Source organism: Oncorhynchus keta, chromosome 1, assembly GCF_023373465.1.
Source record: "Oncorhynchus keta strain PuntledgeMale-10-30-2019 chromosome 1, Oket_V2, whole genome shotgun sequence".
In the NCBI taxonomy this organism is placed as follows: Eukaryota; Metazoa; Chordata; class Actinopteri; order Salmoniformes; family Salmonidae; genus Oncorhynchus; species Oncorhynchus keta.
In genome coordinates, this window is record NC_068421.1 from 99,901,787 (window position 1) to 99,916,469 (window position 14,683).

At 43.6% G+C, this 14,683-nt stretch overlaps 1 protein-coding gene across 1 annotated transcript in view; it reads right to left on the reverse strand.

Moving 5' to 3' along the window:
• Positions 1–14,683, reverse strand: part of LOC118375198 (uncharacterized) — a 31,336-nt gene that overhangs the window by 10,177 nt on the left and 6,476 nt on the right. Inside the window, exons 3-6 of the mRNA XM_035761702.2 lie at positions 11,661–11,744; positions 11,114–11,304; positions 7,754–7,893; positions 4,672–4,883 (exon numbers count right to left, since the gene is read on the reverse strand). Coding sequence (XP_035617595.1) covers positions 4,672–4,883; positions 7,754–7,893; positions 11,114–11,304; positions 11,661–11,744 — 627 coding nt within the window. The remainder of the gene's footprint in view (positions 1–4,671; positions 4,884–7,753; positions 7,894–11,113; positions 11,305–11,660; positions 11,745–14,683) is intronic.

The window sequence follows — 14,683 nt, forward strand, 5'->3', positions numbered from 1 at the left end:
TGTTTTTTCATTAAGGTTTGCAAATATACACACATAAAACATTTGTTAGGACTATTTGTTTTAGTGCAAAGGTATTTTAAAGGGGCACGCTCACATATGGATCTTTTTTGATTTTAAGGATAAAGGCTTCTTTAATATGTCCAATGTGGTACGGAACATGACTATAAAAGGGTGGTATGACCTTTGACCTTATCATGGCTATCTCTTGGGGTCTGATCAGCCTCAGGGGAGGGCCATTTGGATAATGAATTTGTGGTCATTTGGGATACTAGTTTTAAGGTAAATTCAGTATAATAGAGTGTATCGCACTGGGACATAATTATAGCTTGAAACCACAGAGGAGGAAGTGGAATGGAGGCAGGACAAATTATGGGGAGCGGGGAAATAAACTCCAGTAAGAAAAGAGGAAGTGGTTCAGGATTCTGTTTTACAACATTGGCTGTGAAGTTTTTGAATGGGCTATTATTGATTTGGTTTTACAACAGAAAAAAATCCTATTTATCATTGATAATAAATAGGGGGAGATAAGATACATTGAGGTTTGGATAGGAGATATATTAAGCCAATAGGGCAGGAAATTACATAGAAAAATAGTGATTTTATAAGCATTAAAAATTATTAATGAAAATAAATAAGTTTCAGTTCTTCACTATATTATCTCTGTTGAGGATGAATCCCTGCAGGCCCTATGTGATCACTATCATATCTCTGTTGAGGACGAATCACGGCAGGCCCTGTGTGATCACTATATTATCTCTGTTGAGGACGAATCCCTGCAGGCCCTATGTGATCACTATCATATCTCTGTTGAGGATGAATCCATGCAAGCCCTATGTGATCACTATATTATCTCTGTTGAGGACGAATCCCTGCAGGCCCTATGTGATCACTATCATATCTCTGTTGAGGACGAATTACTGCAGGCCCTGTGTGATCACTATATTATCTCTGTTGAGGACGAATCCCTGCAGGCCCTGTGATCACTATCATATCTCTGTTGAGGATGAATCCCTGCAAGCCCTATGTGATCACTATATTATCTCTGTTGAGGACGAATCACTGCAGGCCCTATGTGATCACTATCATATCTCTGTTGAGGACGAATCCCTGCAAGCCCTATGTGATCACTATCATATCTCTGTTGAGGATGAATCCCTGCAGGCCCTGTGTGATCACTATATTATCTTTGTTGAGGATGAATCCCTGCAAGCCCTATGTGATCACTATATTATCTCTGTTGAGGATAATGAATTACCCGTGTTTATTCAGCAACTCTCCGAGTTGGGCATCTCCGGCGCGGCCCACGCTTGGATTGCGTCCTACCTGACAGGTCGCTCCTACCAGGTGACGTGGCGAGAATCTGTCTCCTCACCACGCGCTCTCACCACTGGTGTCCCCCAGGGCTCTGTTCTAGGCCCTCTCCTATTCTCGCTATACACCAAGTCACTTGGCTCTGTCATAACCTCACATGGTCTCTCCTATCATTGCTATGCAGACGACACACAATTAATCTTCTCCTTTCCCCCTTCTGATGACCAGGTGGCGAATCGCATCTCTGCATGTCTGGCAGACATATTAGTGTGGATGATGGATCACCACCTCAAGCTGAACCTCGGCAAGACGGAGCTCCTCTTCCTCCCGGGAAGGACTGCCCGTTCCATGATCTCGCCATCACGGTTGACAACTCCATTGTGTCCTCCTCCCAGAGCGCTAAGAACCTTGGCGTGATCCTGGACAACACCCTGTCGTTCTCAACTAACATCAAGGCGGTGGCCCGTTCCTGTAGGTTCATGCTCTACAACATCCGCAGAGTACGACCCTGCCTCACACAGGAAGCGGCGCAGATCCTAATCCAGGCACTTGTCATCTCCCGTCTGGATTACTGCAACTCGCTGTTGGCTGGGCTCCCTGCCTGTGCCATTAAACCCCTACAACTCATCCAGAACGCCGCAGCCCGTCTGGTGTTCAACCTTCCCAAGTTCTCTCACGTCACCCCGCTCCTCCGCTCGCTCCACTGGCTTCCAGTTGAAGCTCGCATCCGCTACAAGACCATGGTGCTTGCCTACGGAGCTGTGAGGGGAACGGCACCTCAGTACCTCCAGGCTCTGATCAGGCCCTACACCCAAACAAGGGCACTGCGTTCATCCACCTCTGGCCTGCTCGCCTCCCTACCACTGAGGAAGTACAGTTCCCGCTCAGCCCAGTCAAAACTGTTCGCTGCTCTGGCCCCCCAATGGTGGAACAAACTCCCTCACGACGCCAGGACAGCGGAGTCAATCACCACCTTCCGGAGACACCTGAAACCCCACCTCTTTAAGGAATACCTAGGATAGGATAAAGTAATCCTTCTCACCCCCCTTAAAAGATTTAGATGCACTATTGTAAAGTGGCTGTTCCACTGGATGTCATAAGGTGAATGCACCAATTTGTAAGTCGCTCTGGATAAGAGCGTCTGCTAAATGACTTAAATGTAAATGTAAATGGGTTCAGGAATTAATTCCCTCAAAGTATTGGACAGCTACAGACGTGACATTTCCCCTAACATCCATAGCCGAGTAAGGGTAAAGGGGCAGGGTTCCTATGACTTCCTGCTGTACTGCTAAGAGACTCTTCTCCACCACATGTACTGTTGAGAGGCTCTTCTCCACCACATGTACTGTTGAGAGGCTCTTCTCCACCACATGTACTGTTGAGAGGCTCTTCTCCACCACATGTACTGTTGAGAGGCTCTTCTCCACCACATGTACTGTTGAGAGGTTCTTCTCCACCACATGTACTGTTGAGAGACTAAATCTCAACAATCTAGTCCTGTTGTCCTTTGAAAGGGAAGTCAGTGACTCTTTGGACTATGATGAAATAATCGCCATCTGCAACATCAAGCCTAGTGCTGGAAAACGTCAAACACAATATAAGATAAGCCTGAAAACTGTTTTATGATTAAGCCAAATATTTTCATGCCTGCCATGGTTGTCCAGGCCTATGTGTTTGATTCAAAGTGAGCTGGGCTACTGTCTTCATACCCACCGTGATATTATGCATGATGTCTTCATACCCACAGTGATATTATGCATGATGTCTTCATACCCACAGTGATATTATGCATGATGTCTTCATACCCACAGTGATATTATGCATGATGTCTTCATACCCACAGTGATATTATGCATGATGTCTTCATACCCACAGTGATATTATGCATGATGTCTTCATACCCACAGTGATATTATGCATGATGTCTTCATACCCACAGTGATATTATGCATGATGTCTTCATACCCACAGTGATATTATGCATGATGTCTTCATACCCACAGTGATATTATGCATGATGTCTTCATACCCACAGTGATATTATGCATGATGTCTTCATACCCACCGTGATATTATGCATGATGTCTTCATACCCACCGTGATATTATGCATGATGTCTTCATACCCACCGTGATATTATGCATGATGTCTTCATACCCACAGTGATATTATGCATGTCTTCATACCCACAGTGATATTATGCATGATGTCTTCATACCCACAGTGATATTATGCATGATGTCTTCATACCCACAGTGATATTATGCATGATGTCTTCATACCCACAGTGATATTATGCATGATGTCTTCATACCCACAGTGATATTATGCATGATGTCTTCATACCCACAGTGATATTATGCATGATGTCTTCATACCCACAGTGATATTATGCATGATGTCTTCATACCCACAGTGATATTATGCATGATGTCTTCATACCCACAGTGATATTATGCATGATGTCTTCATACCCACCGTGATATTATGCATGATGTCTTCATACCCACAGTGATATTATGCATGATGTCTTCATACCCACAGTGATATTATGCATGATGTCTTCATACCCACCGTGATATTATGCATGATGTCTTCATACCCAGTGATATTATGCATGATGTCTTCATACCCACAGTGATATTATGCATGATGTCTTCATACCCACAGTGATATTATGCATGATGTCTTCATACCCACAGTGATATTATGCATGATGTCTTCATACCCACCGTGATATTATGCATGATGTCTTCATACCCACAGTGATATTATGCATGATGTCTTCATACCCACAGTGATATTATGCATGATGTCTTCATACCCACAGTGATATTATGCATGATGTCTTCATATCCACCGTGATATTATGCATGATGTCTTCATACCCACAGTGATATTATGCATGATGTCTTCATACCCACAGTGATATTATGCATGTTTTCATGCCTGCCTATACAGTGGTGTTTGTTCATTCAAAGTGAGCTATTCACTTCAAAGTGGGTTCAATGAAAACGCATGCAGGGCTTTCTATTTCTATGCAATATACAGTCCGGAGCAGGACCATGGAGCACAACCTGCTTGCTGTAGGACTCGGGACAGTCGGCCTGTTTTGTCAGCTGTGCGGTTGTGTAGTTGCGCTGCATAATTAGCAATAATAACAGGCATGTTTGCAAAGGGAAATCTGTGGTGTTTCTTGGTCACATTTATCCAAATATGTCAGGGTACTTCTGCCAACGCCACTAAGGCCTTATATAATTGGCAACCATAAGGGCTTTTGAGGAACAGAATGTAAAATAGTAAAACAGAATGAAAGATAGTTTCCTCTGAGGGTTGGGGGTCAGAGGTTAGGGAACTTACCGGCAGAGGGAGGTAAACTGAAGGGGGTCGAGGGATCAGGACTCTCACATTCTTTCTCTTCAGCTCCTCTGATAGGCTGAGAGAAACACAGTCTGCTGTGACATCATCACTTACAGGAGACACTTCCTCTCTCTGGCTGTCAGTCACTGGAGTATGCTGCTGCCCGTCCCTCACACTCTTCCTTTTCAACCTTCCTCCTCCTCTGCTTTCTCCTGGGCAGGAACACAGACACAGCACTATTTTGTATTTTATTGTATCTTTATTTAACTAAGGAAGTCAGTTAGGAACAAATTCTTATTTACAATGACGGCCTACCAAAAGGCCTCCTGCGAGAACAGGGGCTGGAATAAAAAATAAAAAATATAGGACAAAACACACATCTCCACAACACTGCAGCCACAACTGTGAGGAAGCGTGTCCATGATTGAGTCTTTGAACGAAGAGATTGAGATACCTCTAACCCCAACCAAGGCTGACCTCTAACCTGCAACCTAAATGAAGTATATCAAATGTTACCTGTGAAAGTATTAAGGGCTTGGTGTCTGCCAGAGGGGGGAGGGGTTAGAAGGGTTGCTGCACTACAGTTACTGTAGTAGAGGGGTAGATGGATACTATAGATGTTGTTGGCCTTGGGGCAGTTACTGTACCAGAGGGGTAGATGGATAATATAGATGTTGTTGGCCTTGGGGCAGTTACTGTAGTAGAGGGGTAGATGGATACTATAGATGTTGTTGGCCTTGGGGCAGTTACTGTAGTAGAGGGGTAGATGTTGTTGGCCTTGGGGCAGTTACTGTAGTAGAGGGTAGATGGATACTATAGATGTTGTTGGCCTTGGGGCAGTTACTGTACCAGAGGGGTAGATGGATAATATAGATGTTGTTGGCCTTGGGGCAGTTACTGTACCAGAGGGGTAGATGGATAATATAGATGTTGTTGGCCTTGGGGCAATTACTGTACCAGAGGGGTAGATGGATAATATAGATGTTGGCTATGGGGCAGTTACTGTAGTACAGGGGTAGATGGATATTATAGATGTTGTTGGCCTTGGGGCAGTTACTGTAGTAGAGGGGTAGATGGACATTATAGATGTTGTTGGCCTTGGGGCAGTTACTGTAGTAGAGGGGTAGATGTTGTTGGCCTTGGGGCAGTTACTGTAGTAGAGGGGTAGATGGATATTATAGATGTTGTTGGCCTTGGGGCAGTTACTGTAGTAGAGGGGTAGATGGATAATATAGATGTTGTTGGCCTTGGGGCAGTTACTGTAGTAGAGGGGTAGATGGATAATATAGATGTTGTTGGCCTTGGGGCAGTTACTGTAGTAGAGGGGTAGATGTTGGCCATGGGGCAGTTACTGTAGTAGAGGGGTAGATGTTGGCCATGGGGCAGTTACTGTAGTAGAGGGGTAGATGTTGGCCATGGGGCAGTTACTGTAGTAGAGGGGTAGATGTTGGCCATGGGGCAGTTACTGTAGTAGAGGGGTAGATGTTGGCCATGGGGCAGTTACTGTAGTAGAGGGGTAGATGTTGGCCATGGGGCAGTTACTGTAGTAGAGGGGTAGATGTTGGCCATGGGGCAGTTACTGTAGTAGAGGGGTAGACGTTAGCCTTGGGGCAGTTACTGTAGTAGAGGGGTAGATGGATAATATAGATGTTGGCCATGGGGCAGTTACTGTAGTAGAGGGGTAGACGTTAGCCTTGGGGCAGTTACTGTAGTAGAGGGGTAGACGTTGGCCATGGGGCAGTTACTGTAGTAGAGGGGTAGATGGATAATATAGATGTTAGCCATGGGGCAGTTACTGTAGTAGAGGGGTAGATGTTGGCCATGGGGCAGTTACTGTAGTAGAGGGGTAGATGTTGGCCATGGGGCAGTTACTGTAGTAGAGGGGTAGATGTTGGCCATGGGGCAGTTACTGTAGTAGAGGGGTAGATGGATAATATAGATGTTAGCCATGGGGCAGTTACTGTAGTAGAGGTGTAGATGGATGTCATAAGGTGAATGCACCAATTTGTAAGTCGCTCTGGATAAGAGCGTCTGCTAAATGACTTAAATGTAAATGTAAATGTAAATGTTGGCCATGGGGCAGTTACTGTAGTAGAGGGGTAGATGGATAATATAGATGTTGGCCTAGGGGCAGGGAGGATGAGGAGGGTTAGAGGTAGAGGACAGTATTACATAGTGAGGATGTGGAGGGTTAGAGGAGGACAGTATTACATGGTGAGGATGAGGAGGGGTAGAGGTAGAAGACAGTATTACATGGTGAGGATGGAGAGGGTTAGAGGTAGAGGACAGTATTACATGGTGAGGAAGAGGAGGGGTAGAGGTAGAGGACAGTATTACATGGTGAGGATGAGGAGGGTTAGAGCTAGAGGACAGTATTACATGGTGAGGATGAGGAGGGTTAGAGGTAGAGGACAGTATTACATGGTGAGGATGAGGAGGGTTAGAGGTAGAGGACAGTATTACATGGTGAGGATGAGGAGGGTTAGAGGTTGAGGACAGTATTACATGGTGAGGATGAGGAGGGTCAGAGGTAGAAGACAGTATTACATGGTGAGGATGGAGAGGGTTAGAGGTAGAGGACAGTATTACATGGTGAGGATGAGGAGGGTTAGAGGTAGAGGACAGTATTACATGGTGAGGATGAGGAGGGTTAGAGGTAGAGGACAGTATTACATGGTGAGGAAGAGGAGGGTTAGAGGTAGAGGACAGTATTACATGGTGAGGATGAGTAGGGTTAGAGGTAGAGGACAGTATTACATGGTGAGGAAGAGGAGGGGTAGAGGTAGAGGACAGTATTACATGGTGAGGATGAGGAGGGTTAGAGGTAGAGGACAGTATTACATGGTGAGGAAGAGGAGGGGTAGAGGTAGAGGACAGTATTACATGGTGAGGATGAGGAGGGTTAGAGGTAGAGGACAGATGAGGAGGGTTAGAGGTAGAGGACAGTATATGTGGTGAGGAAGAGGAGGGTTAGAGCTAGAGGACAGTATTACATGGTGAGGATGAGGAGGGTTAGAGGTAGAGGACAGTATTACATGGTGAGTAGGGTTAGAGGTCGAGGATAGTACCCCCTTTAACCCACCTGTCCTGTGTCCAATCCTCCAGGGAAGGTATTCAGGGCTGGAGAAGGTGCAGACGCTCACTCTGCTGCCTACGGCCTCCTTCAGTTTGCAGCTAAAGTCTTCTGTGGTGGACGAGGCTGCTGTTGCTGGCTTTGATACCCTGGACGTAAAACATTTGTACAGGAACCGGGTTAGGTTCTACAAATTAAGCATCTGCCATGGGTTAGGGCCCTAGACATGAGACACTATACTAGTACTAAAACACTTCCTACTCCAACCCAATAGTGTATTAGTACTAAGAAAACTCCTACCCTAAGCCAACAGGTACATCATACCCTAACCCAACATCTAAAATGGCGGCGGAAGAAATGGCAGCAGTTTTACTGGCGCCAAACCAATTGTGCTATTGTGGGGTTTTTTGCGTTATTTGTAACTTATTTTGTACAGTCGTGGCCAAAAGTTGAGAAGGACACAAATATTGATTTTCACAAAGTCTGCTGCTTCAGTTTGTATGATGGTCATTTTCATATACTCCAGAATGTTATGAAGAGTGATCAGATGAATTGCAATTAATTGCAAAGTCCCTCTTTGCCATGTAAATTAACTGAATCCCCAAAAAACATTTCCACTGCATTTCAGCCCTGCCACAAAAGGACCAGCTGACATGTCAGTGATTCTCTCGTTAACACAGGTGTGAGTGTTGACGAGGACAAGGCTCTGTCATGCTGATTAATATATGCCATTTAGCAGACACTGATTGAGTTCGAATAACAGACTGGAAGCTTCAAAAAGAGGGTGATGCTTGGAATCATTGTTCTTCCTCTGTCAATCATGGTTACCTGCAAGGAAACACGTGCCATCATCATTGCTTTGCACAAAAAGTGCTTCACAGGCAAGGATATTGCTGCCAGTAAGATTGCACCTAAATCAACCATTTATCGGATCATCAAGAACTTCAAGAACAGCGGTTCAATTGTTGTGAAGAAGTCTTCAGGGAGCCCAAGAAAGTCCAGCAAGCGCCAGGACCGTCTCCTAAAGTTGATTCAGCTGTGGGATCGGGGCACCACCAGTACAGAGCTTGCTCAGGAATGGCAGCAGGGAGGTGAGTGCATCTGCACGCACAGTGAGGAGAAGACTTTTGGAGGATGGCCTGGTGTCAAGAAGGACAGCAAAAAGCCACTTCTCTCCAGGAAAAACATCAGGGACAGACTGATATTCTGCAAAAGGTACAGGGATTGGACTGCTGAGGACTGGGGTAAAGTCATTTTCTCTGATGAATCCCCCTTACGATTGTTTGGGGCATCCGGAAAAAAGCTTGTATGTGGAAGACAAGGTGAGCGCTACCATCAGTCCTGTGTCATGCCAACAGTAAAGCATCCTGAGACCATTCATGTGTGGGGTTGATTACCTCCTGAACAGGTAATCAAATGGCTACCCAACCCCTCTTTTACGCTGCTGCTACTCCGTTTATCATATATACATAGTCACGAACAAAACATTCATGAACATACTACCTCATATATATATATATATCAATTTCTTTTCGATTTTTTATTCGATTATACCTTCCGGTAACCTGCCTCACCCAATGTGATACGGAATCGCTATTATTTTCAATTTTAGAACACATTCAAGTATCTCCAGAAGCTAACCAGCTAATTAGCTACAAGCTATTTAGTCATTGTTAGCCACTGCTAGCGGCTTTTACCTTCTGCACAGATACCAGCCCTGTTCTTAGCCTGGATAATACTCGCTAGTCTACCAATATCGGACTCTCTCCACAACAACGCCGGATTCCTGCCGTAATCCCTGGACCACTACTTCTGATCTTCACAGCTAGCTGGCTCACAGCTAGCTGGCTCACAGCTCACAGCTAGCTTTCACTCACCGTGGCACCCAGTACCGAAGCTATCCCTGAGGCCCACCTCCCGGCCTACTCAGCTGTTCACCCGAACCCCACTCATACATGGCTAGAGCCCAAAACTCCACCGGACCCTTGCTGTAAACTCTGAACCTTGGCACCGGATCACCGCTGCTACCGATTGGATATAGTGGCTAACGCCTCTGTCACGAAGCTAGCACCAGTTAGCCGTGAGCCAGGCACATCTTTTACATGCTATATTGTATTTACTTTGCCACCATGGCCTTTCTTTTGCCTTTACCTCCCTTATCTCACCTCCTTTGCTCACATCGTATATAGACTTGTTTCTACTGTATTATTGACTGTATGTTTGTTTCACTCCATGTGTAACTCTGTGTTGCTGTATCTGTCAAACTGCTTTGCTTTATCTTGGCCAGGTCGCAATTGTAAATGAGAACTTGTTCTCAACTTGCCTACCTGGTTAAATAAAGGTGAAATAAAATATGAAAAATAAAAACCTGTATACAGCCACTATACAGCCTCTATTGTATACAGCCTCTACTGTATACTACTGTATACAGCCTCTACTGTATATATATAACCTCTACTGTATACAGCCTCTAATGTATATAACTACTGTATGCAGTCTTTCTTTTGCCTTTACCTCCCTTATCTCACCTCCTTTGCTCACATCGTATATAGACTTGTTTCTACTGTATTATTGTGGTCCAGGGATTACGGCAGGAATACAGCCTCTACTGTATACAGCCTCTACTGTATATAGCCTCTCAACTGTATACAACCTCTCTACTGTATATAACTACTGTATGCAGCCTCTACTGTATGCAGACTCTACTGTATGCAGCCTCTCTACTGTATATAACTACTGTATGCAGCCTCTACGGTATGCAGCCTCTACTGTTTGCAGCCTCTACTGTTTGCAGCCTCTCTACTGTATGCAGCCTCGCTACTGTATACAGCCTCTACTGTATACAGCCTCTACTGTATACAGCCTCTACTGTATACAGCCTCGCTACTGTATATAGCCTCGCTACTGTATATAGTCTTTACTGTATACAGCCTCTGCTGTATATAGCCTCTACTATATACAGTCTCTACTGTATACAGCCTCGCTACTGTATATAGTCTACTATATACAGCCTCGCTACTGTTTTCAGCCTCGCCTACCATACAAACCCAATAGTTTTAGGACGAAGACACCTCCTACACCAACCCAATAGTTTATTAGGACTAAGACACCTCCTAACCCAATAGTTTATTAGGACTAAGACACCTCCTAACCCAATAATTTATTAGGACTAAGACACCTCCTAACCCAGTAGTTTATTAGGACTAAGACACCTCCTAACCCAATAGTTTATTAGGACTAAGACACCTCCTACTACTCTAAACCTATAGACACCTCCTACTCTAACCCTACTCTAACCCAATAATTTAGTTCTAATTATGCCGTAGTTTGTTCCTCTTACCCAAAGTACATGGTTTATTCTAATTCTACCGTAATTTGTTGTGCAGAAACTCTTGCTCCACGTTGATGTCAGTGGTGGTCTTGGGTTTGGAGATGGGGGTCCTGCGAGCGTTGGGGAACTCAAAGTCCCAGTCACAGTTGACAGTCAGAGGCAGGACCAGGTCTGGCTTCCTGCAGGAGGCACAGCAGCACCGGGGGGCATGGCTCAGCAGACGATTCTTCTGGAGAATTTAACAGGTTCACAACAATTTACTTCCAGGTGCATGAAGGGGGGAAATGTAAAGTTTAGCTATGTACTATTTGGGGTTGATATACATTAAACATGTTGTGGAGCATGTACTGTGTTCCTTCTGAGAATATATTACTAACCATAGTCAATAATATAAATATAAGATTAAGATCAATTGAACTAGTGTGTTAGATGATTTGAAATAGCTAAAACCTTCATTGATGGAACAACAAACCAACCTCCTATAATGCCAGTGAATAAATACAACATAATAAGTAAATAGTAACAAGAACGTTAGCTTGATAGCTGACTAAATAAAGGTTAGGGCTAAGCTAGTCAACTACTTGCCCTTGCATGCCCATCCAGGACTTTCTTGGAGTGGTTGTCCAAGACATTAAATGAGGCAAGAAGTCTGGTTGTCATCTTTAGACACTGAAATTACATCAGAAATACATTAGCAACATAGCTATATAACGTTATACTGTTCGTTGAGCTACTTCACTGCCAACAGTGGCAGCTAACGTTAACTATCAGCCAAACGGAGTTGGACACATCTTTGAACTTAAAATACCTAGCTAGCTACCGTTTATGACACTGGTAATAGCCTGCTAACAGGCTACACAGCCTTGACATTATAGTTCGTCTCTGTTAGCAAGCTAACTACCATCTTTCCAGCTCGCCATACAAACTACTATTGACCGTTACCATAGCAACACACGAACAGGAGCCAATAGGGGAGACAGAAACTAGATGTGTAGTGGTAGAACAGCGCCCTCCTGCGGTTCAGTATAAGTTTACAACGTTTCAATGCTATGGAACCCCGTTTGGGTCTTATGTGTAAAAAATATATATATATACTATATATATATACTACTATATATATATTACTATGCTTTACAAAAAATATAAACGCAGCATGTAGTGGTGGTCCCATTTTTCATGAGCTGAAATAAAATATCCCAGATATGTTCCATACGCATAAAAAGCTTATTTCTCTCAAATGTGCACAAATTTGTTACATCCCTGTTCATGAGCATTTCATCTTTGCCAAGATTTTTTTTATTTTTTTCCTCGCCTTTATTTAACCAGGTAGGCTAGTTGAGAACAAGTCAATAAGACAGTAGAAAAAAAAGAGTATATACCTTTTGCACACAATGTATATACTCTTTTTTTTCTCTACTGTGTTATTGACTTGTTTATTGTTTACCCCATGTGTAACTCTGTGTTGTTGTCTGTTCACACTGCTATGCTTTATCTTGGCCGCAGTTGTAAATGAGAACTTGTTCTCAACTAGCCTACCTGGTTAAATAAAGGTGAAATAATAAACAGAATATATTTTTGGCATCGTGGGCCAGAATCACATTATAGGATTATACATGTGACTGTTGACAGATATCTACTGTAAATCACGTACAGATATAATACTTTAAAATAAAAACATTACATACACAGACATAAACCACATCCATGTCCTCCTTTTGGTAGGTATTTTCATTATTAAACATGCAATGAACTACACGGAGGGAAAGTACACTGAGCATTCAGTGCCACGGACAGAACTCTTGTTAACGTTATGCACAAAAACAAGAGAGAGCTCAACATTACATTTAAACTACTCAAGCAGTGTGAGGGAAGTCTCTGATGGGCGTTAACTAGAGCAGTGAAGTCAGGTATAGTTTCTGACTTCGCTAAGCTCAGGATTGCTGAGAGGTGAGTCAGTAAGAAATGATCTGTGCCTTAACTTGTTATATTTCAACACTAAACATGTCTGTTCACATACATAGGTTGACCCAAACAGTACAAACATCTGAGCATGACTGCTAATCTTTGGAAAGCTTTGTTCATTGAGAGATGCACAGAACCTCGTCAGTGACATTGTTTTGAATAGTTCTCAAAACAGACAGACTGAAGATCGATCAGCTCAAATTGTAGGTCAGGATGAGCGTTATCCACATTGAAGGTGAAAGGAGAGGAAACAAACAGCATGTCATTTTCCAACACTTTGAAATCCTCAAAACGACGAGAAAACTCACCATTCAAAGCACGCAGCAGTGATGTACAGTTGACGCCGGAGTCATTAAAACTAATTTTTCAACCACTGCACAAATTTCTTGTTAACAAACTAGAGTTTTGGCAAGTCGGTTAGGACATCGACTTTGTGCATGTCACAAGTAATTTTTCCAACAATTATTTACAGACAGATTATTTCACTTACAATATCACAATTCCAGTGGGTCAGAGGTTTACATACACTGAGTTGACTGTGCCTTTAAATTCCAGATTATTATGTCATGGCTTTAGAAGCTTTTGATAGGCTTCAGCCAACAAGTGCTCCACATATGTGGGAACTCCTTCAATACTTCTGGAAAAGCATTCCAGGTGAAGCCAGGAGTGTGCAAAGCTTTCATCAAGGCAAAGTGTGGCTCCTTTGAAGAAACTCAAATCTAAAATATATTTTGATCTGTTTAACATGGTAACTAGTCTGGCTCTAATTCAGGTTAATTGTTTTATTTTTAATGTAAGCCATTGCGGGATAGGCCAGCGGCGGCTTCCCACAAACGCTATTAATTTGCAGTCTGGACACGGAGGGGTGAACATCTCCTGCTCTGACTGCAGCTGGGAGGGACTGCTGTGGTATTGTGTAGAATGCAAACCCATACATCTCAACACAGCCAGCATGCTTCCTCCAATCAGTCTACATTAGTGGGAGCATCAAGGAGCTTGCTGGCTACAGCACCACTGCACCACATTCTACCTACTCTACCTCTGTCCCTTCTGTCCCTTCTGCTCCTGCCACAAGTGTTCATCTGCCCAAATATATTTGTGCAGGCATAGATGTGCCTAAGGGCCAAAAGTAATTATATATACAGTGCCTTGCGAAAGTATTCGGCCCCCTTGAACTTTGCGACCTTTTGCCACATTTCAGGCTTCAAACAAAGATATAAAACTGTATTTTTTTGTGAAGAATCAACAACAAGTGGGACACAATCATGAAGTGGAACGACATTTATTGGATATTTCAAACTTTTTTAACAAATCAAAAACTGAAAAATTGGGCGCGCAAAATTATTCAGCCCCCTTAAGTTAATACTTTGTAGCTCCACCTTTTGCTGCGATTACAGCTGTAAGTCGCTTGGGGTATGTCTATCAGTTTTGCACATCGAGAGACTGAATTTTTTTCCCATTCCTCCTTGCAAAACAGCTCGAGCTCAGTGAGGTTGGATGGAGAGCATTTGTGAACAACAGTTTTCAATTGTTTCCACAGATTCTCGATTGGATTGTAGTCCTTCTGTAGCTCAGTTGGTAGAGCATGGCGCTTGTAACGCCAGGTTAGTGGGTTCGATTCCCGGGACCACCCATACGTAGAATGT